Source organism: Brassica napus, chromosome C6 (genome assembly GCF_020379485.1).
Source record: "Brassica napus cultivar Da-Ae chromosome C6, Da-Ae, whole genome shotgun sequence".
NCBI classification, from domain to species: Eukaryota; Viridiplantae; Streptophyta; class Magnoliopsida; order Brassicales; family Brassicaceae; genus Brassica; species Brassica napus.
In genome coordinates, this window is record NC_063449.1 from 38,756,086 (window position 1) to 38,782,853 (window position 26,768).

Genomic DNA, 26,768 nt, shown 5'->3' on the forward strand with positions numbered 1-26,768 from the left:
GACGGTATGGAGTTAATTTATCGTAAAAATCTGACTTTGAAAACAACATTAAAGAGAGTTTTTATTGCGATTCAAAATCGAGATTTATAAATTATTGGAAGTCATCCTGTTTCTATGAGTACTACTAAATAAAAATAAGCTAAAATGTAAACCGGGCCAAATAGTGAAAATGTAAAACCGGATCTCTACTCATTAGTAAAGACGTGGCCCGTGTGTACAGAATCGGTGTTTAGAGAAAATAGAGCATTGACTACAAATATAGAATGTGAAACAGATTCGCTCTCTTTCTCACGCATGTTATAGAAGAATCAGTTTTCGATTTCCTCCTCAATAGCCGCTTTTCTCTCCTCAGATTCTCTTTATAAAACAAACTCACACCCTCCTTCTCCTCTCTAGGTCAGATCCGAGTTAGTTATGGAAGTCGAGCGAGCCAAGAAAGACGACGATCTCAACTCCGCAGACGGAGGAGGAGGATCCGCCGAAGAAATCTCCGTCGAGAGAATCTTCGAAGAGAGCGCCGACGCTCCTCCCCCGTGGCAGAACCAGCTCACGTTCAGAGCGATGATCGTGAGCTTCATCCTCTCGATTCTCTTCACCTTCGTGGTGATGAAGCTGAACCTCACGACGGGGATCATCCCCTCGCTCAACATCTCCGCGGGGCTGCTCAGCTTCTTCTTCGTGAAGACGTGGACGAAGATACTCAACAAAGCTGGGATTCTCAAGCAGCCGTTCACGAGGCAGGAGAACACCGTTATTCAGACGTGCGTCGTCGCTTCCTCCGGCATCGCCTTTAGCGGTACGTTCATTTTCTCCGATCAAACTCTGTTGTTTCTTTTTTTTTAAATAAAAATAAATTAAATTGATAGTTTTCTTTGGTGAGTAGATGAAGTTGAAATCTAGTGGATTTTCTTAGGTCAGCTGAATCGTAACGGATTCCAACTCGTTCTTGTCACCGTCTATATTTTTTTACCTTTTCCGGCTCTGTGAAAAGACAGATAATATCCTTTTGTAGTTTTGTGGATTTTTTTGAGTTATTTATTTATTCTTAATTTAACTATTAAGTCACGTGTTATGAACATGTGGTGAAAATTAGTTGTTAAAATATCTTCTTCTTTTTCATTTCTGACGTCAAATGTATCTTGTAAAAGATATTATGAATATTTATTACTATTTTCAATTTAAATAATATTTTATACTAAATGAAATAATTATAAATTATATAATTTTCTCTTTAACATATCTATCAATGATTTTAAACATACAAACTACTTTCAAAAATTATTGACACTACTTAGGTAGGTCCGCATTAGACTAGTATATTCATATAGTTAGCATAATTATCCAGATTAAAAGTTTATATAGTTATAGTTAAATTTTAAAATAAAAAATAAATAAATTTTAATTTATTTTCTTAATATGTGTACAAAGGAAACAAATTTATTAATTTAAAACATAAAAAGTAATAAATATTTTTGTATAGGCGTATTTTCTGCTAGTACTTACTAAATGTATTTTATGGAAAATGCCAAATTTAATGTAAGTGATGTTACATTTAAAATCGGAGAGCAATGCTATATGACTTTGTGATAACATTAAAAGATATCTACACGGCAAGATTATTAGGTCAACTAGATCTTTTGTTTGCATATGATTTCGGCGCTTTATAAGGAAGTTCGGTTTTTGCATTTACATTTATTTTAGAAATAATATTGTGTCATCAAATAGCAGTGGCTTAGCTATTTTTTAGTGTGCACAACTATTAGCTCCTTTTATATTTTATTTGTTGAAACTTTTCTATCGAGTCGGGTTTAAATTAAGTTTAGTAAAACTAAATATTAAAATAATTAAAAATAGTGATTTTAAGAAATTATCTAAAATATAATATTTATATTATATGTGTTTAATTTAAAATTTTGTAATTAAATGATGTCAAAAAACATTTTTTTATTAAAGAAGTGAATATTATCTAAGGTTGTTTGTAATAGCGCATTAAATTTAGTATGATATTGTGATTCAATACTACTAGATAGTTTGTTTGATTAAGAAAAGGAGTACTATTAGATAGTGTGATTTTTAGTGTTTAGTAGAAAAGGTTTTTATGAAAAGTAGCACTTTATTAAAATAAAGTTTTAGTGTTTGGTAGAAAATTATCTAAGTGAAGCCATGACTTTCCAAGTAAACAATTTTTTATTGTCTCACGTGATTCGTTCTCTTAGAGATCTTGACGTCAAATTATTTAATAGGAGTTGACTTGCTATGTCCCCCACCACCATGTGTGGGCAAATGTGAACATGGAGTAACGTAGAGTGGACTAGATGTTCACACGTGATCCTTAATTTCAATTAAGCAACAGGATTCGATCACTAATTAAGTAGATGGGATTCTTTTTTTTTTTGTGTGCACCAGATGGGATTCTATTTATTAGATTTTAGTTTGTTTTTAACTAAAGTCACTAATTCACATCTAAAACATTAACTATTCAACACTAGATCTTAATAAATAATCTAACTTACCATATAAATATTTTTAAGGTGTTTAATTATATATTCAATATGTGCATTCAAGTTAAATAGTAAAACTTTATTTACTTGTTCAAAATTGTTAAATGATAAATACAGTAAATATGCTCTTAATGTGAGCTTTCTTAAATCCAAAATTGTGTAATTGTATATTAAATTTATAATCCATATATATATATATGTCAACGTTGCTTTCCTGTTTTGTGTGTGTCCACTGTCCACCATGTGTGCCAAATGGGAACATTTAGTAACGTAGAGCTGGCTAGATGTGTACACACATGATCTTTAATTTAAACTAATCGAAAGGATCAGATCACTGATTAAGTAGAGGGAATTCGAGTTATGATTGGATTTTGATTTGGTTTTTAATCAAAGGAATCAGTTTACATGTAAACATATTCACATGAAACGACGTTAATTTTTCAATTAAAAACTAGTTATTTCGTATATGAATAAAATTTTGTTTAAAGGGGTTTATATGTTAGTATGAATAAAATTACAAGTGATATAATGCTCAATAGTTGAAAGATTTATAGTTCTGTCATGATGTGAGATATTAGGATCCTCTGCTTTGTGTAATTGCTATCATAACCTGTATGTGAAGATCATCAACTCAACGCTGCTTGTTAGGTTTGACTTAATATTTTGTGATACAGGAGGGTTTGGTAGTTATCTCTTTGGGATGAGTGAAGTTGTTGCTAAACAATCACCCGAAGCTAATACTCCTCTCAACATAAAGAATCCTCATTTGGGTTGGATGATTGGATTTCTCTTTACCGTTAGCTTTCTCGGTCTCTTTTCTGTTGTTCCCCTTCGAAAGGTACGTCCTTAATTTACATCTCTGGTCACATTTGAAATACATTTTTGTAGCAAAAAGTCTTATCTACTGAAATTCTGTTTTCAGATCATGATAGTGGACTTCAAATTGACATATCCTAGTGGTACTGCAACTGCTCATCTCATCAACAGCTTCCACACACCTCAGGGTGCCAAGCTCGCAAAGTAAATAATCTTTCATACTCCTCAATGTTACTACGAGGTTTCTCTTCTCTGAATACTGATGATCACATTCTTTTTCGAATAACACAGGAAGCAAGTGAGAGCATTGGGAAAGTTCTTCTCATTCAGTTTCTTATGGGGTTTCTTCCAATGGTTCTTCACTTCTGGTGACGGCTGTGGATTTGCTAACTTCCCTACATTTGGTCTCGAAGCCTATGAAAACAAGTACGTCAACTTTTCATAATTGTTACGACTTGAGCTTAATTCTTATTTTCTGTGAATATCATCAAAACAGGTTCTACTTTGATTTCTCGGCTACATATGTTGGTGTTGGAATGATATGTCCATATCTAATCAATGTGTCGCTTCTCGTTGGATCAATACTATCATGGGGCGTTATGTGGCCTCTCATAGGTGCCCAAAAAGGCAAATGGTACTCTGCTGATCTTAGTTCAACTAGTCTCCACGGCCTTCAAGGCTACAAGGTATGATCACTCTCCCTCTCTCTCTCTCTCTTTTCTCACAAAGTTCCTTGACATTTATTAATTTTTCTTTCAATGCATCAGGTGTTTATAGCCATAGCTATGATCCTCGGTGACGGTCTCTACAACTTCATCAAAGTACTAGGCCGCACCATCGTCGGTCTATACAAGCAGTTCAAGAACAGAGACGCTCTTCCCGTAAACGACCGGTCACCATCAAACACCGTAACCATTTCTTACGACGACAAACGAAGAACAGAGCTTTTCCTCAAAGACAGAATCCCCTCATGGATCGCTGTAACCGGTTACGTAGTCATGGCCATAGTCTCGATCGTCACAGTCCCCCATATCTTCCCTCAGCTCAGATGGTACCACATCTTGACCATGTACATAATCGCTCCCGTCCTAGCCTTCTGCAACGCCTACGGTTGCGGACTCACCGACTGGTCCTTAGCTTCCACTTACGGCAAACTCGCCATCTTCACCATCGGAGCTTGGGCTGGTTCAGCCAACGGAGGCGTCTTGGCGGGACTCGCGGCTTGTGGTGTCATGATGAACATTGTCTCCACCGCTTCTGATCTCATGCAAGATTTCAAAACCGGTTACATGACGCTAGCTTCCCCGAGATCAATGTTCTTGAGCCAAGCGATTGGTACAGCGATGGGCTGCGTCATCTCCCCTTGCGTCTTCTGGCTATTCTACAAAGCCTTTCCCGACTTCGGTCAAACCGGGACCGCGTACCCCGCGCCATACGCGTTGGTCTACCGAAACATGTCGATACTCGGAGTTGAAGGCTTCTCTGCTTTGCCCCAGCACTGCCTCATGATATGTTACATATTCTTCGCAGCGGCCGTGTTTGTGAACGGTGCGAGGGACGCCGTGGGGCCTAACTGGTCTCGGTTCATCCCTCTGCCCATGGCTATGGCGATTCCGTTTTACATCGGAGGTTACTTCACGATCGATATGTGCGTGGGGAGTCTCATTCTGTTCGTGTGGAGGAAGCTGAATAGACCAAAAGCTGATGCTTACTCTTCAGCTGTTGCTTCTGGTTTGATATGTGGTGAAGGTATATGGACGTTACCAAGCTCTGTGCTTGCTTTAGCTGGTGTTAAGCCTCCTATCTGCATGAAGTTCTTGTCTGGCGCTACCAATGTTAAGGTTGATTCTTTCTTAAACCCTTCTTAAGTGTGTTTTCTTTTCATCTGTTATTCTAGATTTAATTTTTTTCTTCTATGGTTCTTTGTCTATCTTTCTTAGTTTTAATTGTTTTAAGTTTGTGGTTAATTTTCATTTCTACTCAATGAATGGATTATTGGTTTTAAAACATTCTTATTTGAGTCAAAACTGATACAGAAGTTGCATTCTATATGCTACCAAAAATAATTTGTACAGATGAGTTACTTAAAAACTCATTCAGACAAAAAAAAACACTAAAGGCAGATATGGTCCTCATAGTAGGAAACCATGTCACAGAGTAATGGAGGAAAGAAGATGGCTTAACCGGTCTATTTCGATATCCTCTTCTTCTTTTTCATCTTCCAGAGAGTCACTACACGCCACAAAAGAACCAGTGAGATTTTGCTCAAATGTACTTTAAAATATGCATATGCACATATATAACTTACTTTGGTTGTTCAGAAGTCATCATTTCATCCGCAAGGTTGAGTGATCCAAATGTCTCATCCATAACGTCGCTTCCATTTCCATTTGTAGACTCTAAAGACCACCTCAAGGGTACAACTACGTCCCTGTATCAATCAATGCGAAAGAATCAATGTTTGACTTGTTACTACAAGTAGGAACATTATGTTAGATAACCGTCACTCACCCACTGATACATCTGGCTCTGCACTTTTCTACTTCGTCTCCTGTATACTTCATATGGTGTAAGTTCAGACTTTTTACAGCTTCAGGAGCATCAGATGATGGCACAACGTCCCATATCTTCAGAACTTGGATATATTGAAACTCTTCCTTCAAAATTTCTACAGCCCAAATGAGACTTAGAACATCGTCAATCTTGCTTTGTTTTATCAACTGGGAGGAAGAAACCAGACTATCTCTCTCTGACTCTTCTTCTTCTTCATGAAGCCAACCCTGTGATATCTTTTCTAAGAAACTCTTGATCTTCCTGTACATCTCCGGGTTCTTAATCTCTCCCACAGATTTTTTGAACTCGTCGCTGAAGCAAACCTGTTGAAACAAGCAAAAGCAGAGTCAAGCCTCAAAGAACCAAAAGCTAAAAAGAACACAAAAGCAATGTTCATCCATCCATCACCTTCCATCTTGATTTGTTCAGTGGTGTATCAAGCTCGATTTTCGCAGTAGTATCAATAATAGCACGAGCTAATGACTCGTCTTCTTCAGCATTATAAAAACAGTCTCGCTTCCTCGCGTCTTGTATAAGATACCTCCACACCGACTTGCTATTCATCATAGTCGCCTCGTTTCCAAGTATCCACAAACAGAACCTCGCTCGAGTGAGCAACACGTTTGTTCTTCGTCTGTCTGCAAGAAACCCAACTCTCCCAATACCATTTGCCCTAACAGTTGAAACTATGATTATATCCTCTTCCCCACCTTGAAACCCATCCACTGACCTAATCTTCAACGAAAACAATCCTCCTGCATCACATCCACTACATGTCTCCTGAATCTTTTCTTGGATTGCCATTACTTGAGACTTATAAGGTGAAATAACACCAACGCTTATGCGTGTCTTTGTTCTCTCCGAAACTGCATTCAAACATTAAAAGCTAGCTTCATTGAGAGACAGAGAGAAAACAACATTTTCATTCAAAAGAGAGTTCACCTTGGAGAAGGTTAGCTATTATATCCGAGACAACAGCAACCTCAACGTTGTTTCTCAGACTACGTCCTTGGCCATACTGTTCTTCACCATGTGCTATGTTGATGAAAGAGTAGGGACCATACATTTTGCCAGGAAGATATTGCTTTGTGTAGTTTCTTTGCTTAACCGTTGGAGCATCTTGAATCTGCATTCCATAGAACTCTCTGTTTGGGAAGATACTTATCGATGGATGCATCCTGTATTGGATGTTTAGCAAGTACTTCTTGTGTTTAAGAATGGCCAATCTTTCAAATAGACTTCTCCCAAATCCTGCCTCCAAAGCAATCTGTTTAGTGTTGTTATAGGTAAAATGTTAGTTATAGGCAGTGTTTTTAAAACTGGACCAACCCCATGGTTGGATCGGGTTACGACTATGAACTGGTCATGTAACCAGTGGCGGAGGTAGGAAAATTTGTCAAGGGAGTCAAATTCATAATGACCATGTATCATAGGGATCAATTTACTAAAGTATCATAGGGATCAATTTACTAAATTTTAGATTATTTTCCCAGATTTTCAAAGAAATATACATGTAAATTTTTTTTATTTATAAACTCACATGGATTGACCCAGATGCTAACAAGGTAGTTCCACCACTGCATGTAACCGGGTCTAATATTTGGTTCGACCATGAACCGGTTATGTAGCCAGATTGAATTTCAAAGTTATTGAACTAGATGAAAATCATCAAAACTACCAAAAATCCATCAACTAAACAAAAAAAAACTAGTTTATGCTTATAATTTTTATTTTTGATATTTATTTATATTTTAGTTATGTATCATATTTACTAACATTACTTTAAAATGTATATATTTAATCAGGTTTAAGCCCGTCGGATCATATTGAACCCAAATATTTATCCGGTTCATCTTCCGGTTCGGTTTTAAGAACATTGGTTATAGGAGAATGACACAAGCTGGTTATTTACAAAAGCTGAGCAGGGAGCATACCTGGCTTTCGACCATTGCAGGAAGTTGTTTCTCATCCCCAATCAAAATCGAATGCTGGATTCCTGGAAGCAGGAGAGGAATGGCTGTCTCACATTCTTTTAACTGAGCAGCTTCGTCGACCACAAGAAGCTGTATTGGTTGTCCAGTGTATAGCCTTGCAGAGCATGACGCTGTAGAGAAAAGCAGACAAGCATGGCCCAAGCAAAGCTCTCTAATAAGATGCCTATCACAACCACCTGGAAGTGTGAAGATTTCAGGGATCAATCTCAACAGCTTTAGATAATAATCTTCTACTCTGTCACTCCCTATTCCATTAACAGCGAGGATTGATTTTAGTCCTTCACCACTCACACCTTCTGAAATTGTAGCGTCTTTGACAAGGTCAATAGATTCATACATACGCGTTGCGGCTTGTGTTGAGAGCAAATCAGTAGGCAAATGCGTGCATAAACTTGAGAAAGCAAGCTCCAGATCTTTCCTAAGTTCACTGAATCTCTCTGGTAGATATTCCTGAAACGATTTAGAAACATTGTCTTTGCTTTTCTCCAAGAACTGATTATACTGTCCTTGTGGATCCTCGAGTAAACGTACCATGGAACTGATAGAAGCTCTCCATCCGTAAAACGGCATGAAACATGGGTAAAGCTTATCGACGCGTTCGTCAATGAAGAAGCCAACAAGATCTTTCCTCTCTTTGATCTTCATCCTCTCCCCGTTCCCAAACAAAACCACATCTCCAAGACCGTAGCTACCGATCTTTAAAGACTTAGAGACTAGCTTCACAACTCTCGACGCCACTTCGATAACAGAAACGTTCGTTGGAGTACAAGTCAAGGTTCTGCATCTCGCGTTCAGAAGCGTGAACAGAAGTATACTCGTTGTCTTGGTCTTCCCTGTCCCTGGTGGACCCCAAATCAATTTGATGGTGTTGGAATGGCGGCATCTTCTAACATCCAAACAGCTCAGTATTGCATCTTCCTGTGAAGGATTCAGGTTCAGGAAACGACTAGGGACAAGACCGTCACTCTCTCCAAATCTACAGGGAATGCAAACTCCATCATCATTATCATCAGTGTTTCTCTGAAGAACTGTTGAGAGAAGACTCAAGTCCCCACCTTGTAAACCAAGATGCAGTGAGTGCCAGATACGAACGTTAGTGGTAATATTGGTCATATAAACACCAAAAAGGCTTTCTCTCTTCTCGTTCTTTCTCATTTGATGAAGGTTCTCAAGCAAAAGTGGTTTTGAAGCTAAGATAGTGATAACATTAGGCCTGTCTGGATCTGCTTTACACACTATAGCAACTACATAAGGCTCATTGGTAATGCTGAAGCCGTCGAGACGGTTAGGCCTTTTATCTGTAAGCGCGATGAGATCTTTTGGGATCAGTGACGACTCGTCGGTGCTCAAATGCACTTTATAGAACAAGTTGTTAGGAAGCTCGAACTCAGCTGTTGGGGCAATGTAGGTGATTTCAACCACAGAGGACCGCCACAGTGTCTTTATGCTGGACGATAAAGCAGCGTGTGTTTCTTCGATAAGTGAAGGGATAAAGGATTTGAAGTAGTCTGCGGTTGAGTCGAACTCAGTAGGAATCGTTGCCACCTGTTTGAAACCAAATCAAATACAGAACATCTAAGCAAATCAGATTGTCTTGTGTCTTAAAATCGACAAGAAGAAAAGGGAACAAAGCAGAACCTGTCCTTTATAAAGATCCACATTGAGAACTTCTTCAAGAGACCAAGATAGCACGAGATCGATCAAATCTCTTCCTTCAATACGCATTTTGCCCACTCTGAAAAATTAAAAGGAAAGAAAGAATCGATTTTTTTAAAACCCCTAATCACTTAACCCTCAAAGTCTCAAACTTTACACATAGGGAAGCAAAAGAACGAGACCCATCAATCATAGCAAGGTTTTTATTTGTCTGGTGAAACAAAAGTCTATAGCTTTTTGCGATTTGAAACCCTAAAACTCTACGTTGCCTAGAACCATCAAAACCCTGAAGCTTACTTAGATTTTTTTAGGGCTGTGAGGTTGAATACTGCGAGAAGAAAGGGTTGCTTTTCTGAGGCACAAACTATGGTTTTTGTGTTTGGGTCTGTGTGTTTGATAGAGGAAGGAGATGGGAATTGGAGGGAAAGCTGAAGGAGTAATTTACTATTGCTTCCAATGTACTGAACTTCTGGGGCTTTCTTAAAGTTTTGGTTTTGTTGAGGGTCTAGTTTGTAAATTATTTACTTATTCCTTTTTCTTCTTTTGAGTATTCTTTTTGTTTGAAAGATAATTTTGTACCAGATTATTACATATTTTTGATTGGTTAACCTGGCTCTCTTTGCTAACTGATCAATATGTTAAACTATTTACTTTTTCCAATTTAAGCTGTTTACAATACATGTTTGTATTTTAAGTAATTAAGGAACCGTAGAGAAAAGTCGTGGAAGTATTTTTCTTGGTCTTCTTATTTGTATTTTAACCTGCCTATTTTAGTTCTCTACAGTACTTTTCTTGGTATTTTTCTTAGTCTTCTTGTTTGTATTTGAAATATCAAAGATCTGTTGACTATAGATCAACTGCAATTTGGGATAATGGTAAAAGTAAACAAACTCCCATGTTAGACGTTTTGATTAAAAAGTTTTAAGGACTATATCACTAGCCAAATAGTACCAGAGATCGTTAGTTCAACTAGAAATGACTTGTGTCAGAGTTACTCAATTATGGTGACTGATGAAATGAAACTGAGAACTGTAAAAAGAACTATGATTCCTTTTATAGTTCGAGGATCGGTACCAGTGTTGACTATTTTATTACGTTGACTATTTCAAAATTTATTTTTTTGTTCAATGAACCATTTTAGATAATAAAAAGGATCAGTTGTTCGTTCCAAAAAAAAAAGAATCAGTTGTTAAAGCAAGTTCAGTGTTTTTTTATTGGTTCTGAAAGTTTTTTTTTGTCAATATTTTCGCTCCTAAAAAATTGTATTACAGTGGCTATTAGTTGCACCAGATTATTACATATTTTTGATTGGTCAACCTGGCTCTCATTGCTAGCTGATCAAAATGTTGTACAAAGTATTTAGGAACATGGCTAAAAGAGAAGTTATTAATTAAGCTTGGAAAATTTAAGGATGTCTTGGACCATTATCATTGCCTCATTGATGGTAGAGTCTTGCGGTCCTCCTGCTGATGGTGATTGCAATTTGCAACCTCTTGAATAGTTAGTTGTACGCAATCACCTAGAAACATGACGTTCTTGTATGACAATCCCGTTTAACTTTTGAACACTTAAATTGCCTATTTGCACCCCAAAAAAAAAACCAAGAAAAATACTGTAGAGAAAAGTCGTAGAAGTATCGTTGAACAAACAACATGTCTGACATCTCCAACCATATGTGTGTATATATTTTCTCATAACTCAAGACAATGGCGAATAGAGAGAGAAAAAAATGAGAAGTTCACCAAACTACCACCATCCTTACACATTCGTCTTCGTCGTCATTTTGTTTCCAGCTTTAGCTGTCTCTTACAAAACACTGTTGGCGACAGAATCTCTCACTATCTCAAGCAACGAAACCATTGTATCTCATAACGAAACCTTCGAGCTCGGTTTCTTCACTCCCGGAACAAGTTCTCGTTGGTATCTCGGGATATGGTACAAGAAAATCCCCACCAGAACCTACGTATGGGTTGCCAACAGAGACAACCCACTGTCTCACTGATCCCAACGGATCTCTCCAAATATCTTCAGACAATAACCTCGTCATTTACGATCACTCCTCCAACACACCTGTTTGGTCAACGAAGCTAACCGTTGGCACTTCGAGATCTCCACTGGTGGCAGAGCTTCTCGATAACGGCAACTTCGTGCTCAGGCACTCCAACAATAACGAGTACTTGTGGCAGAGTTTCGATTTTCCGACGGATACTTTACTTCCGGATATGAAACTCGGCTGGGATAACAAAACCGGTTTAGACCGAGTCTTGAGATCGTGGAAAGCTCTGGAAGATCCATCGAGCGGCGATTTCTCGACTAAACTCGAAACCAGAGGCTTCCCTGAGTATTACGTGTTCAACAAGGAGAAAATCGTGTACCGGAGCGGTCCATGGATCGGAAACCGGTTTAGCTGCATACCGGAGATGAAACCAGTTGATTACATGGTTTACACTTTCATAGCAAGTAACGAAGAAGTGAGTTACTCATACCAAATGACCGAACCCGACGTTTACTCCACATTAAGCGTAAGCTACACCGGAACCATACAACGACGGAATTGGATTGAGTCAGCACAGACTTGGAAACAGTTGTGGTACCAACCAAACAGTGTGGGAGTTACGGTTATGGCGATTCCAACACACCATACCTAGCTGTAATTGCATCAAAGGGTTTGAGCGACGAAACGAGCAAGAGTGGGCTTTGAGAGATGATTCAGCCGGTTGCGTGAGGAAGACAAAGCTGAGTTGTGATGGTAGAGATGGGTTTGTGGTTGTGAAGAAGGTGAAATTGCCGGATACTACGGCTACAGTTCTGGACAGAGGAATCGGGCTGAAGGAGTGTGAAGCCAAGTGCCTAAATGATTGTAACTGTACGGCGTACGCTAATACTGATATCCGTGACGGCGGGTCGGGTTGTGTGATTTGGAACGGAGGGCTTTTCGATATCCGGAGTTATCCAAATGGTGGTCAGGATCTCTACGTTAAACTAGCCGCTGCTGATCTTGGTTAGTTCTTTCTCTTATGCTTCCAAACTAAAACTAATTGGTGATAAGTGGATCGGTTCATCTCTCTTATATATTACTTAAATCCCTTCTAACTTCCAATGTGAGAAAGTACGTTTGTGAAACTATATGCCTTGTATATATTGCAGATGTCAAGATAACAAGCCATGGAAGAATCATAGGTTCGAGTATTGCAGTGACCATTTTCCTACTATTAAGTATCATCATCTTGAGCTATTGGAAAAGAAAACAGAAGAGATCTATAACAATTCAAACACCTAGTGGTAAATCAATGACTCATTTTCTTTATTTTGTCTACAAATTTTGAAAGTGAAAATGTTTTTGTCTCTGAACGAAACAGTTGATCAAGTGAGAAGCCAAGATTTGCTAACAGACGAAGTGGTATTAACAAGTGATAGATACATATCCAGAGAAAACAAAACAGATGATCTAGAGCTTCCATTGATGGAGTTTGAAGCTCTTGCCATGGCAACAAACAGATTTTCTGTCGCTAGCATGCTTGGACAAGGTGGTTTTGGTATTGTTTACAAGGTAAACAATGATTCAAATGTATTCAAAATCTATCACTGCACAAGGTTTTCATTTATTATCAAACATGTCTTTAATAGGGAATGTTACCTGATGGGAAAGAAATCGCAGTAAAGAGACTATCTAAAATGTCTTTACAAGGGACCGATGAGTTCAAGAATGAGGTCAGACTAATTAGCACATAAACTTGGTCAGGCTTCTTGGTTGTTGCGTCGATAAGGGCGAGAAGATGTTGATATATGAGTACTTGGAGAATCTAAGCCTTGATTCTCATCTCTTTGGTTAGTGACTCAAAACAACTTATGTTCTAACAATTAAACAGTTTACATTTTTTCATTTTTTATCGATTTGTAGACAAAATCCGACGCTCTAACTTAAGTTGGCAAAAGAGATTTGATATTACCAATGGTATTGCTAGAGGACTTCTTTATCTTCACCAAGATTCACGGTTTAGGATTATCCATAGAGACTTGAAAGCTAGTAACGTCTTGCTTGATAAAAATATGACTCCTAAGATCTCCGACTTTGGGATGGCAAGGATCTTTGGACCTGATGAGACAGAAGCTAACACAAGGAAGGTGGTTGGAACTTAGTAAGCTACTTGTTCTCCAAAAGAGTTTTTGTCTTAAATCCAAACTAAGTAGAAAACATCATAACTTATGAATTTATTCTACTTTATGCAGCGGCTACATGGCTCCAGAGTATGCAATGGACGGGATATTCTCGATGAAGTCGGATGTTTTCAGCTTCGGGGTCTTGCTTCTTGAGATTATAACTGGCAAGAGGAGTAAAGGATTCTACAACTCTAACCGTGACCATAACCTCCTTGGTTTTGTAAGCTAAGAACAACTTAAATTCAATATTATTTTAGTGTCATTATCGATCATAACACTTAAAGAACGATTCCATATTTTTTGCGGACAGGTGTGGAGGTATTGGAAAGAAGGAAAAGGGATAGAGATCGTAGACCCAATCATCATGGATTATTCATCATCAGCACTCCGTACACATGAAATCTTAAGATGTATACAAATTGGTCTCTTGTGTGTTCAAGAACGTGCTGAAGACAGACCAGTGATGGCGACTGTTATGGTGATGCTTGGGAGCGAAACTACGGCTATTCCTCAGCCTAAACGGCCCGGTTTTTGCGTTGGGAGAAGTCTTTTTGAGACTGAATTGTCGTCAAGTACACAGCGCGATGATGATTTGACAGTGAACCAAATCACTCTCTCAGTCATTGACGCCCGGTAGATTGAACGTTACCTAGACAATCTGTTTATATGCATATCAATTGCTATTTTGCTATGTAATAATTAATAGCGCAATTTTTACTACTTGATATTTGATAACTTGCTCTATCTAATTTAGTTTTGGAACAGAGTTATTACTGACTCGAAGAATTTTGATTAGAGAGAGAACTATGAAATAGACTTTTATATTCGAATCTCCTTATATAATAAATGAGGCATTAGCTAGATAAATCATTTAACACTAGTAGATGAATATATAAAAATAAGAAATTATTTGAAATACCTCTAATGAACAAATTGAAACAAGTTGTGGGACATTGACATTCAGTTACTCCCTCGCCACCAATATTGTCTAATGCTGATGAGTTGTTAGTTGAACCAGAGGTAGTTGCCACTAGATATGATGCATAGCATAAGGACATTTGGAGGGTTTGGTGACCTGAAAAAATTTACCATCACATGGAACTTCTTGGATAAGGCAAGACTCAATTCCCTACATTTACGCGTGAGGACAAGCTCGTTTTTTGTTATGGGAATATTGATATGCCACTAAAAGTATACATATCAAGAAAACTAAGGAAGATGAGCGCTGAAAGAAGAGGAATAGAAGATGAGGTTGCAAATGTTTTATTCTAATTCAATCACACAGGAGTGGTCTGTGGTGGTCTAGTCACTAGTGGTAGGTGGATTACAGGGAGACTTGGGTTCAAAACAACCCATGATATTAACCCTGGCCACGCGGATATGAGGCCACACTTTAGATCTCATTTGAATATCCGGATTGAGAGTCCATCCGTAGATCAAACCACCATTTTATAGATTATTCTGAACCTCTCTATGCGTTTGGGATACTCACAAGATTGGACAAAAAGGAAAAAAATTCTAACAGTCAAGAGAATAAAAATAGTTAATATTGTAACCGATCCTTGAACTATAAAAGGAATCATAGTTTGTTTTTGCAATTCTTTAGTGCATGCTGTTTGGGCTTGATTTCTCTGAGTGTACAGATTGAAGGTTTGGAGTTTTCAAGTCGTTACGTTTTGGATTGTCCTTGGTTACTTCAGAGCAATAACATGGTTGGGTTCTTATCCGAGAACGTTCTTGTTGACAAGTGGGATTTGTGCTCTGACTTGGCCTTTCATGTTAAAATCTTATAATTGGGCTAAAATTTATTTCGTTGTGGCCTAATATATCACAGTCTTCTTTTTGATGCTCTGTATACTTTCAGAAATAGATGACAAGATATAGGAGGGAAAGGTCAATGTTTAAAATCAGACACAAACTAGAAAGATTCAATTAGAGAATCGGGGATATAAGAACACCCGTAAGGTTGAGTCGAGTACTATTTGCTTTACCATTACTACAAATTGAAGTTGGACTGGTTTGGTTGGTATACATTTATTGGGCAATAAATTGAAAACTAGAGAAGAATGAAAATATTTGCTAGGTCAACTCTGTAGTCAATGCATATTTCAAATACAAACAAGAAGACCAAGAAAAGTACTGTAGAGAAAAGTCGTGGAAGTATCGTTCACACATTGAACACACAACATGTCTTACATCTCAAGACAAAGATATGTTGTGTATAAATTTTCTCATAACTCAAGACAATGTCATAGAGGGTAATAGAGAGAGAGAGAGAGAGAGAAAGATGAGAAGTCATGTACCAAACTACCACCATCCTTACACCTTTGTCTTCGTCTTCATTTTGTTTCCAGCTTTGGGTGCCTATGCCAACACACTGTCGCCTACAGAATCTCTCACTATCTCAAACAACAAAACCATTGTATCTCGTAACGAGACCTTCGAGCTCGGTTTCTTCACTCCCGGATCAAGTTCTCGTTGGTATCTCGGGATATGGTACAAGAAAATCCCCATTAGAACCTACGTCTGGGTTGCCAACAGAGACAACCCTCTATCTCGTCCCAACGGATCTCTCAAAATATCTTACGACAATAACCTCGTCATTTACGATCACTCCGACACACCTGTCTGGTCAACGAATCTAACCGTTGGAGCTTCGAGATCTTCACTGGTGGCAGAGCTTCTCGATAACGGTAACTTCGTGCTCAGAGACTCCAACAGTAACGAGTACTTGTGGGAGAGTTTCGATTTTCCGACAGATACTTTACTTCCGGATATGAAACTGGGCTGGGATAAAAAAACCGGTTTAGACCGAGTCTTGAGATCCTGGAAAAGTGTAGAAGATCCAGCAAGCGGCAATTTCTGGACTAAACTCGAAACCAGAGGGTTCCCTGAGTATTACGTATTCAACAGAGAGACAATTATCTACCGGAGCGGTCCATGGATCGGAAACCGGTTTAGCTGCGTACCGGAGATGAAACCAATTGAGTACATGGTTTACACTTTCATAGCAAGTAACGAAGAAGTGAGTTACTCATACCACATGACCAAACCCGAAGTTTACTCCACATTAAGCCTAAGCTACACCGGAACCATACAGCGACGAAACTGGATTGAGCAATCACAGGCTTGGAAACAGTTATGGTACCAACCAAAGGACATATGCGACAACTACAGACAGTGTGGTAATTACGGTTATTGCGATTCCAACAGCTTGCCTAACTGTAACTGCATCAAAGGGTTTGGGCTAGGAAATGGGCAAGAGTGGGCTTTGAGAGATGATTCAGCCGGTTGCGTGAGGAAGACGAGGCTGAGTTGTGATGGTAGAGATGGGTTTGTGGTTGTGAAGAGGATGAAATTGCCAGATACTGCGGCTACAGTTCTGGACAGAGGAATTGGGCTGAAGGAGTGTGAAGCCAAGTGCCTACAAGATTGTAACTGTACGGCTTATGCTAATACGGATATTCGTGATGGCGGGTCGGGCTGTGTGATTTGGAAGGGAGGTCTTTTCGATATCCGGAGTTATGCAAATGGTGGTCAGGATCTCTACGTTAAACTAGCCGCTGCTGATCTTGGTTAGTTCTTTCTCCCATGCGTTTTAAATGTTTTGTTTTAGTTGAGACTGATGTGATTCCGATGTAAAACTAACTAGCCGTGGGTGTTTTTTTTTTTTACGTAATGTAACTAAATATTTTTTACACCATTATATAATCTATAAAAATTATAATAAAATGGCGACTCTATAAAAATTATAATAAAATGGTGACAAAAATACATCACATAATACATATATTGCTGTTACATAATTTCACTAATAGTAAAAGTAAAATGATTTCTATAACTGTAAAGATAAATATCACGCGAATATTTATTTTTATTTAACCAATATCATTTTTATTTACTTGATATCGAGTTGGCTAGTGGTAAAGGAAATATTAATAGTCTTTTATTGGTCGGGTTTGATACGCATTAGAAAGAATTATTTACAACAATTGGGTTCCCAGTAAAAAAGAGAAATCACTTTTTCATTTTCTAGAAATATACTTTTGTTTTCTATAAATAATATAATATATAATTATTTTTCACGTATTATGTATTTTTTATTATGACTTTACGCATAATAATTAAAATATATATTTTTAGTTTATTTTTAGTTTATGTGTGTGTATTCCATAAACTAAAATATATATGCGAAAATAATATTTGAGATGTTTTGATAGGTTTTTGGTCATAAATGATAACTATATTTAAATTTTCAACCTGTTATATAAGTTGTCTTAATTTTTAATTTCTCAACCCGATATATAAATATTCGTCATGTATTTTTAGTAAAATATTTATATTAGACTTATTAAAATGAGTAATTTGTTAGAATGAGTAATTGCATTTCTTCTTTTTATATTAGTATCGAATATTATATGTAGGATTTTTTATTTTATATGAACTTTTTTTTTCTTTTTTAGAACATTGTTATCTTATCTAAATGTTTTTTTTACATACATAACTTGAAGAATATTCTTTTGAAATTTTCCCTATTACAATTTTCTCATAAGAAAAATTTTACGTGTTTTTAATTTTTTTTAATACTAATACTTAAATGTACATGTTATTACCAAATCGAATATTTCAAATCCTTACTAAAGAAAAATAATTTAAGGTAAAATTAAATTGAACATATGTAATATCATACATAATTTAAAATTAATTTTCTAATAGAATTTTAGTTATATATTTAAAACAATATCGTCAATTAAATAGATTAGTCAAATTGGTTATTTGAAAATTTTAATCAGGTACAAAATTAAAATTATCAAGTAAAATTGATCTTTTTAAATATGTTCTCATTTTTAAGTTTTTATTCCCAAATACGGTATATCCTTTAATTTTTTTTAAATATTGTTAATTGATTTCATTAACAATAATTTTGAAAAAAATGTAATAAACATTATTTAATAAAGGATTATACCCACAAATTTATGGAAAGAGGTATTCTACTTTACATATTAAGGTTTATAGTATTAATGTGCATTAAGTGTAATATTTATCATGAATTTGTTGTTGAATAGATTTAGAAAAAAAATTAATTTAGATTTAAGTTTATTAATTACTTCAATGGCATTGTATTGTAATTAAGTTGTAAGTCTTAGGGTTATTTCTTATTTGTACTTTTATTTTAATAAAGTAGACTAGATCTCGATCCGCGCAACCACGTGAGTTTTTATTTTCATTTATTTTTATATAAATATTTTATTTTCAATTCTAAATGGGTATATATTATAATATATATGTGTCTATCAATTTTTTAAAACATAATAAGTTTACTGTATATTTTTTCATTGAATAGATTGTTTCAAACTTTCATATGTATTTGTATCTTTTTCTATATATATATATTTTTGGATTATTATTTCATTATTAAAATTATAACTATATATATAAAGATTAGTAAAATATTGTTTTATTGTCATATTCAAAGATATTGTAACATTTCAAAAATTTAGAAAGTTTTTAAAAAATCAAACTTTTCGCTTCATAGATTTATATTATCGAGTAAATAATTAAACATTTAGTTTTTGTTTAATTTTTAAAATAAACTATATAGTTTTAAAAAAAATTTCATTGGTTTAAGGTAGTAAAGATTAATGATTGTAAGATAATATGATTTATGTTATTTAAAAAAAAATCTTTATAATTTTAAAAGTTAACATCGACAAATATTTAAATACTTAGCATATAGAAGTATAGGATTACAACATTAAATTATATCTATTTAATTTATACTATCTATAAGTCCAATGGATAATCTATTGTTTAAATCCAATTATTGATAGCCCAATAAAAATTTCTTGTAGGCCCAAAATCAAAATGATAAGATTAGATATTAAATGTAACATGACTTTTTAGAAATATGTCCTTTTTTAAAAAAATCTTACATGAATCAAAGTTGTGACTTCTGTTTTAATATATAAGATTGGTGAGAAGTGGATTAACACATCTAATAGAGATTACCTAAGTTAAGGTAAAAGCATGTGATATGGCTGATTCCTACAAAGTTGAAGTAATTGCATTGAATATTTTGTGCTATTGATCTCGAGAGTTTCAGCTGGAGCACGTAATTGTAGTAGGGGTGTGATACTAGGAAATTTCAGAATATAAGATGTGGTTAAATATCCATTCAAATGATAAGATATCAGTTGATGTTTAGATCACTATCAATCCATTAATTTTTTTTCTTTCAAAAATATTAATGTTATAAAATAATGTTAAAACTTAAAACTAAGATCTATCTGATATCTGATTGTGTTTCAAAAAAAAAAAAGATCTATCTGATATTTCTTTAAAATGCATCACTAAGCGAAGCTACTGATTTTACTATATTAGTCACAAACAGTGTATCTCAACATTAGTATTTTTTTTTTTTTGGCAACGTATCTCAACATTAGTATTTAAGCTAGATTCAACACCAAAATATATATTATATTTAGGTTTAGCATAATGTTTTATCATAAGTACAATGAAGTTTCTTTGGGGAGGGTTTTTTTTTTGACAAGTACTTATATGAAACTTAAAGTTGCACAAACACAAAGATTATAAGAACTTCTCTTCTTATTAGATTTAGAAACTCTTTCAAAACTAAATCTTTCAATGTGTTTCTCTTGATGGAACATCTCTCCATGAGAACTCTTTATATAGGAAGAAGCTACATCTTTTCCTAAGAGCGAAGCTACATCTTTTCCTAATAATAATATGGAAACATTCCTAAGCTCGATATGTTTTCCTTTTTCCTTAACCCATCAAACTTCACTTTAATGAGTTAACTTGCTCCTCAAGTTAATTGAAATTATCCAACATTCTCCCCCTTAATTCCAACTTGAATCTCAGGTATGTTGATCTTCTTAACTCCGATGAACTTGCGCATTGCTTCGAACTTGATCCTTGCCAATGGCTTAGTGAGTATGTCTGCCTTCTGTTCCACTCCAGGTACATGCTTCACTTCGATAAAGTCGAACTCCACACATTCTCGAATGAAATGGTACTTCGAGAGTATGTGTTTGCTTCTACCGTGAAACACCGGGTTCTTGGTGAGGGCTATCGCTGACTTGTTGTCAATCTTCAACACGACCTTCTTGTCTTCTTTGTTCATGATCTCGACCATCAACTCCTTTAACCAAATTGCTTGTTTTGCAGCTTCCGTAGCTGCCATGAACTCCGCCTCACATGAAGAGAGTGCCACTGTGGGTTGCTTGCACGATGTCCACGTGATCGGCGATGTTCCTAGGTAGAACATAAACCCTGTAGTGCTTCTTCCATCATCAACGTCTATGTTATGGCTGCTGTCACTGTAACCTGTAATCTCCGTTGTTCCATCCCGTTTGAAGAAGAGACCCTACTCTGTAGTGCCCTTTATGTATCATATTAGATGCTTCACTGCTTCTCCATGACTCTCTCTTGGACTCTGCATATATCTGCTTAATACACCAACCGAAAATGCCAAGTCCGGTCGTGTATGAAGAAGATACCTTAAGCATCCTATGATGCTTCGATACGATGTTGCATCAATCTCAGGCTCCTCCTCTGCCTTTGATACTTTCAAACTCGTGTGCATCGGAACATGAGTATAGTTACATGACTCCATCTTCGTCTTGACAAGTATACCTTGCGCGTATCCTTCTTGTTTGATGTGAATGCCATCAGCTCCTTGCGTTACTTCTATACCAAGATAGTATGTAAGCTTCCCGAGGTCTGACATCTCAAATCTTCTTGACATATCATCTTTGAATTGCTTGATAACGTTGAGTGAAGTCCCTGTTACAAACAAGTCATCAACGTATATAGCTATGATCAGAAGCTCCCCCTTCTGTTTCTTTTGATATACCGCAGGTTCCTTGGTGCACTTCGTGAACTCCATCTCCTTGAGAACACGGTCGAGTTTGATGTTCCAAGCTCTCGGAGCTTGACGCAAACCGTATAGTGCTTTTCTAAGTTTGTACACAAGATCCTCCTTTCCTTTCTCCACAAAGCCTTCTGGTTGAGTAACGTATACATCCTCATTTAAGTCTCCATTCAGGAACGCAGTTTTCACATCTAAGTGATGGATCTCCCATCCATTAGTTGCTGCTAACGCTAAGAGTAGTCGTACGATTTCTATCTGAGCAACTGGTGCAAATACTTCGTCGAAGTCTATGCCTTGTTGTTGCACGTAACCTTTTGCAACTAGCCTTGCTTTGTATTTGATCACCGTTCCATCTGCATTCCTCTTGATCTTATAGATCCACTTCAAACCTATCGGTTTCACACCTGCCGGCTTCTTGACGAGCTTCCAGGTCTTATTTTTGATGATAGATTCGATCTCTGCCTTCATTGCATCGATCCAAGTTTGTATCACTGCAGCTTCGATGTAACTTTATGGTTCACCATCGATGGTGAGCAAGAGTCCGCCACCTTCAAATTCAGCAAGTAGGATGTAATCATCGAACCGCTTTGGTTTTCTGATGTTACGACCATATCTTGATGTTACATGCTGGTCTTGGTTTGCATCGTTGTTCTCTGCTAGTTGCTCTTGTTCACTTGCGTCTACAACTTCTTCTTCTTCATTATTATTTTGCTCTTCGTGGTGTTGGTGATCTTGATGCTCATCACCATCTCCTTCTTCTGTAACATCAATATGAGGAAGCTTGAATGATCCTGGTTCTTCGTCTACGTTTGTTAGTGTATACGATGCGGTGAGATGTCTAGTTACACCGTTTTCTTCACAAAATCGAATGAAATCAGAAGATGTGAACTCTCCTCCTCTATCGGTGCGAAAATTCTTGAGTTGTAGCTTCGTTTGATTCTCCACGAACTCCTTGAACATTTTGAACCGATCGAACGCTTCACTCTTCTCTCTTAGCAGCATCGTCCACATATATCTTGAGTAATCATCAATTAAGACGAATACATATCTATTGTTTGATGGTGTTGATGATGATATCGGACCACACAAGTCACCATGTACCAACTCCAATGCGTGTGATTCTCGATACTTTGCTTTAGGCAGGAAAGACTTCCGAGTTTGCTTCCCAACTAAGCAGGCGCTGCACACATCTTTCTCGTGTATCACCTGAGGCATCCCTACTACCATCTCCTTGTCTACCATATTCTTCATGACTCCAAAGTTCACATCTCCTAGCCGTTCATGCCATGTCCATGTAACATCAGTTTCTTGTATTCGAAGACACTTCGGATATTCAACCTCCATTGGCGTCTTGTACAATCGGTTTGGTTGCCTTGCGACTTGTACTAATAGCCTTCCACGGGGATCTTTCAGCATCAGTAAGTCTTCTTTCATATTAACCTCACAACCCATCTCGGTTGCTTGTCCAAGACTTATGATATTGTGTTTAAGACTTGGGATGTAGTAGATATCTTTGAGTGCCCTTCTCTCCCCTGTTTTTCCGATGAACGTGATCGAACCTTTCCCAACAATCTCGACGTTTGATCCATCACCGAATTTGACTTTGCCTTTGATGCTCTCATCTAGGTTTGAGAAGAACTCTCTCTTGCCTGTCATATGGTTACTTGCACCATTGTCAAGGTACCATATACTCGCATTTCCATCGCATTCATCAAACCTCTTAGGAAACACTCTCTCTTCGTTGAGGAATACTACTTCATGCATATATAATGCATCTGCTTCTTGTGTTTCCGTTAGGTTAGCTTCTTCTCTTGGTCGTGTAGGACAATGTGACACGAAGTGCCCCATCTTGTCGCATCGCCAACATCTAACCTTAGAGTAGTCCTTCTTGGTCTTGTCTGAAGCTTCTCCTCCTTTATTATGACCATCAGAAACATTAGACCTTCCTTGTCCTCTTCCTCTTCCACCATAACCTCTACCTATGCCTCTTCCTCGCGAGTTGTTATGGCTTCCACTACCTTGCATATCATTCTTTCCAAACATGAGCTTCGATTGACCTTCATCTTGGGTTTCTTCTTTGATGCGTTCTTCGAAAGCCTTCAATCTCCCAACAATGTCTTCGAATCCCGTTGAATTTAGATCCAGCACTTGTTCTAACGAAGCTACGATGTGAATGAACTTCGTTCTTGGTAGTCCCTTCAAAAACTTCTTTACCAGCTTCGATGCTTCCATTATCTCTCCTAACGCGGCTGCTCTCGATGCTAAGCCTGAAAGTTTTCCTGCGTAGTCATCCACCGTGTCTGTGTCTGTCATCTTCAGTTTGTCGAACTCAGACATCAAAGTTTGTAACCTTGCTTCTCTCACGCGATCAGCACCTAGGTTACGGGATTTGATAGCTTCCCAAATCTTCTTCGATGTATCATGTTCTCCAATCTGAAGTATTAGCGCCTCCGGGACTGATTGAAAGATTAGAGCAATCGCCATATTGTTCTTCTTTGCATCGTTACTCCCTGGATCAATTGTATCCCAAACTTCGTATAAACGAAGCATCACTTTCATTCGCATCGACCATACGGTGTAGTTGGTCGATGTTAGCATCGGACATCGTATGTCCTTCTTCATCTCAAGACCTTTATCACGTGCTTGAGAATCGTCTCCCATGTTTTGATCGAAGTTACAACTCCTCTTGTAAACGACCTTCGAAACCTGGAGCTCTGATACCAATCAAAGTTGCACAAACACAAAGATTATAAGAACTTCTCTTCTTATTAGATTTAGAAACTCTCTCAAAACTAAACCTTTCAATGTGTTTCTCTTGATGGAACATCTCTCCATGAGAACTCTTTATATAGGAAGACGCTACATCTTTTCCTAAGAGCGAAGCTACATCTTTTCCTAATAATAATATGGAAACATTCCTAAGCTCGATATGTTTTCTTTTTTCCTTAACCCATCAAACTTCACTTGAATGAGTTAACTTGCTCCTCAAGTTAATTGGAATTATCCAACAGAAACTATATGCCTCGTTTATATTGCAGATCATGTCAAGATAACAAGCCATGGAACAATCATAGGTTCGGGTATTGGAGTGACCATTTTTCTTCTAATAATTATCATCATCTTCAGCTATTGGAAAATAAAACAGAAGAGTGATATAACAATTCAAACACCTCGTGGTAAATCAATGACTTTCATTTTCCTTTGTATCTGTAAATTTGGAAAGTTAAATGCCTTTTGTTTCTGAATGAAACAGTTGATCAAGTGAGAAGCCAATATTTGCTAACAGACGAAGTGGTATTAACAAGTGAGAGATACATATCCAGAGAAAACAAAACTGATGATCTAGAGCTTCCATTGATGGAGTTTGAAGCTCTTGCCATGGCAACAAACAGATTTTCTGTCGCTAACATGCTTGGACAAGGTGGTTTCGGTATTGTTTACAAGGTAAAAAATGATTCAAATGTACTCAAAATTTATCACTGTACAAGGTTTCATTTTATTATCATCAAAAATGTCTGTAATAGGGAATGTTACCTGATGGGAAAGAAATCGCAGTAAAGAGACTATCTAAAATGTCTTTACAAGGGACCGATGAGTTCAAGAATGAGGTCAGACTAATTGCAAGGCTTCAGCACATAAACTTGGTCAGGCTTCTTGGTTGTTGCGTCGATAAGGGCGAGAAGATGTTGATATATGAGTACTTGGAGAATCTAAGCCTTGATTCTCATCTCTTTGGTTAGTGTCTCAAAACAACTTATGTTCTAACAATTAAACAGTTTACATTTTTTCATTTTTTATCGATTTGTAGACAAAATCCGACGCTCTAACTTAAGTTGGCAAAAGAGATTTGATATTACCAATGGTATTGCTAGAGGACTTCTTTATCTTCACCAAGATTCACGGTTTAGGATTATCCATAGAGACTTGAAAGCTAGTAACGTCTTGCTTGATAAAAATATGACTCCTAAGATCTCCGACTTTGGGATGGCAAGGATCTTTGGACCTGATGAGACAGAAGCTAACACAAGGAAGGTGGTTGGAACTTAGTAAGCTACTTGTTCTCCAAAAGAGTTTTTTTCTTAAATCCAAACTAAGTAGAAAACATCATAACATAACGGATTTGTTTACTTTATGCAGCGGCTACATGGCTCCAGAGTATGCAATGGACGGGATATTCTCGATGAAGTCGGATGTTTTCAGCTTCGGGGTCTTGCTTCTTGAGATTATAACTGGCAAGAGGAGTAAAGGATTCTACAACTCTAACCGTGACCATAACCTCCTTGGTTTTGTAAGCTAAGAACAACTTAAATTCAATATTATTTTAGTGTCATTATCGATCATAGCACTATAGCACTAAAGATTCTTTGCTCAAAAAAAAAAGCACTAAATATTCTATACATTTTTTGGCGGACAGGTGTGGAGATATTGGAAGGAAGGAAAAGGGATAGAGATCGTTGACCCGATTATCATAGATGATTCATCATCAGCACTACTCTGGACACATGAAATTTTAAGATGTATACAAATTGGTCTCTTGTGTGTTCAAGAACGTGCTGAAGACAGACCAGTGATGGCGACTGTTATGGTGATGCTTGGGAGCGAAACTACGGCTATTCCTCAGCCTAAACGGCCCGGTTTTTGCGTTGGGAGAAGTCTTTTTGAGACTGAATTGTCGTCAAGTACACAGCGCGATGATGATTTGACAGTGAACCAAATCACTCTCTCAGTAATTGATGCCCGGTAATTTGAACGTTACCGAGATAATCTGTGTATATGTATATCAATTGCTATTTTGCTATGTAATAATTAATAGCGCATTTTTTACTACTTGATCTTCAATAACTTGCTCTATATAATTTAGTTTTGGAACAGAGTACTGACTTGAAGAATTTAAATTAGAGAGAGAGTTATGAAAAAAATAGATATATTTTTATATTCGAATCTCCTTATATAATAAATGAGGCATTAGCTAGATAAATCATTTAACACTAGTAGATTGTTGTAAACAGAAGGTTTGAGACTGAATATTTTTGTGTTATTATTAATGATCAAGGGAGTTCCTTTATATAAGGATTACAAGATGAAGATAAAAGAAAAGAGTACAAATCCTAACCCAACAGGAAAACTACTAAAACATAGAAAAGGAAAACATCCTAAGTTCTAAGTCGGCTAGGTCATTGGCCGACTCTCTCT

The 26,768-nt window shown here is 36.9% G+C and overlaps 3 protein-coding genes and 1 pseudogene across 9 annotated transcripts; 3 read left to right on the forward strand and 1 right to left on the reverse strand.

Moving 5' to 3' along the window:
- The first annotated feature begins 147 nt into the window (after positions 1 to 147).
- On the forward strand, positions 148 to 5,328 carry LOC106426267 (probable metal-nicotianamine transporter YSL7). Its single transcript, XM_022704757.2, has 6 exons — positions 148 to 796; positions 3,176 to 3,339; positions 3,424 to 3,521; positions 3,609 to 3,743; positions 3,814 to 4,003; positions 4,085 to 5,328. Exons 1-6 carry the CDS (start codon positions 415 to 417, stop codon positions 5,183 to 5,185), a joined length of 2,070 nt encoding a protein of 689 aa, XP_022560478.1. The 5' UTR covers positions 148 to 414; the 3' UTR covers positions 5,186 to 5,328.
- Positions 5,322 to 10,292, reverse strand: LOC106426268 (uncharacterized ATP-dependent helicase C29A10.10c). Its single transcript, XM_048760196.1, has 8 exons — positions 9,818 to 10,292; positions 9,503 to 9,599; positions 7,805 to 9,409; positions 6,813 to 7,137; positions 6,279 to 6,736; positions 5,829 to 6,193; positions 5,626 to 5,748; positions 5,322 to 5,549 (listed from the first exon to the last, which is right to left on the reverse strand). The coding sequence occupies exons 2-8, from the start codon at positions 9,587 to 9,589 to the stop codon at positions 5,468 to 5,470; spliced, it is 3,045 nt and encodes a 1,014-aa protein (XP_048616153.1). The 5' UTR covers positions 9,590 to 9,599; positions 9,818 to 10,292; the 3' UTR covers positions 5,322 to 5,467.
- Positions 10,293 to 11,064: 772 nt separating this feature from the next.
- Positions 11,065 to 14,401, forward strand: LOC111207181 (annotated as a pseudogene).
- Positions 14,402 to 15,907: 1,506 nt separating this feature from the next.
- LOC111197880 (receptor-like serine/threonine-protein kinase SD1-6) lies at positions 15,908 to 26,446 on the forward strand. 7 transcript variants are annotated; one of them, XM_048760199.1, is made up of 8 exons: positions 20,663 to 20,763; positions 20,870 to 20,960; positions 24,614 to 24,751; positions 24,829 to 25,019; positions 25,100 to 25,310; positions 25,384 to 25,621; positions 25,713 to 25,863; positions 25,990 to 26,446. In XM_048760199.1, exons 2-8 carry the CDS (start codon positions 20,951 to 20,953, stop codon positions 26,317 to 26,319), a joined length of 1,269 nt encoding a protein of 422 aa, XP_048616156.1. In that variant the 5' UTR covers positions 20,663 to 20,763; positions 20,870 to 20,950; the 3' UTR covers positions 26,320 to 26,446. The 7 variants fall into 7 exon arrangements, 4 of the variants coding, with proteins under 4 accessions (XP_048616155.1, XP_048616154.1, XP_022560648.2 ...); XM_022704927.2 differs by lacking the exons at positions 20,663 to 20,763; positions 20,870 to 20,960 and adding an exon at positions 15,914 to 17,256; XM_048760197.1 differs by lacking the exons at positions 20,663 to 20,763; positions 20,870 to 20,960; positions 24,614 to 24,751 and adding an exon at positions 15,913 to 17,256.
- Positions 26,447 to 26,768: the final 322 nt, after the last annotated feature.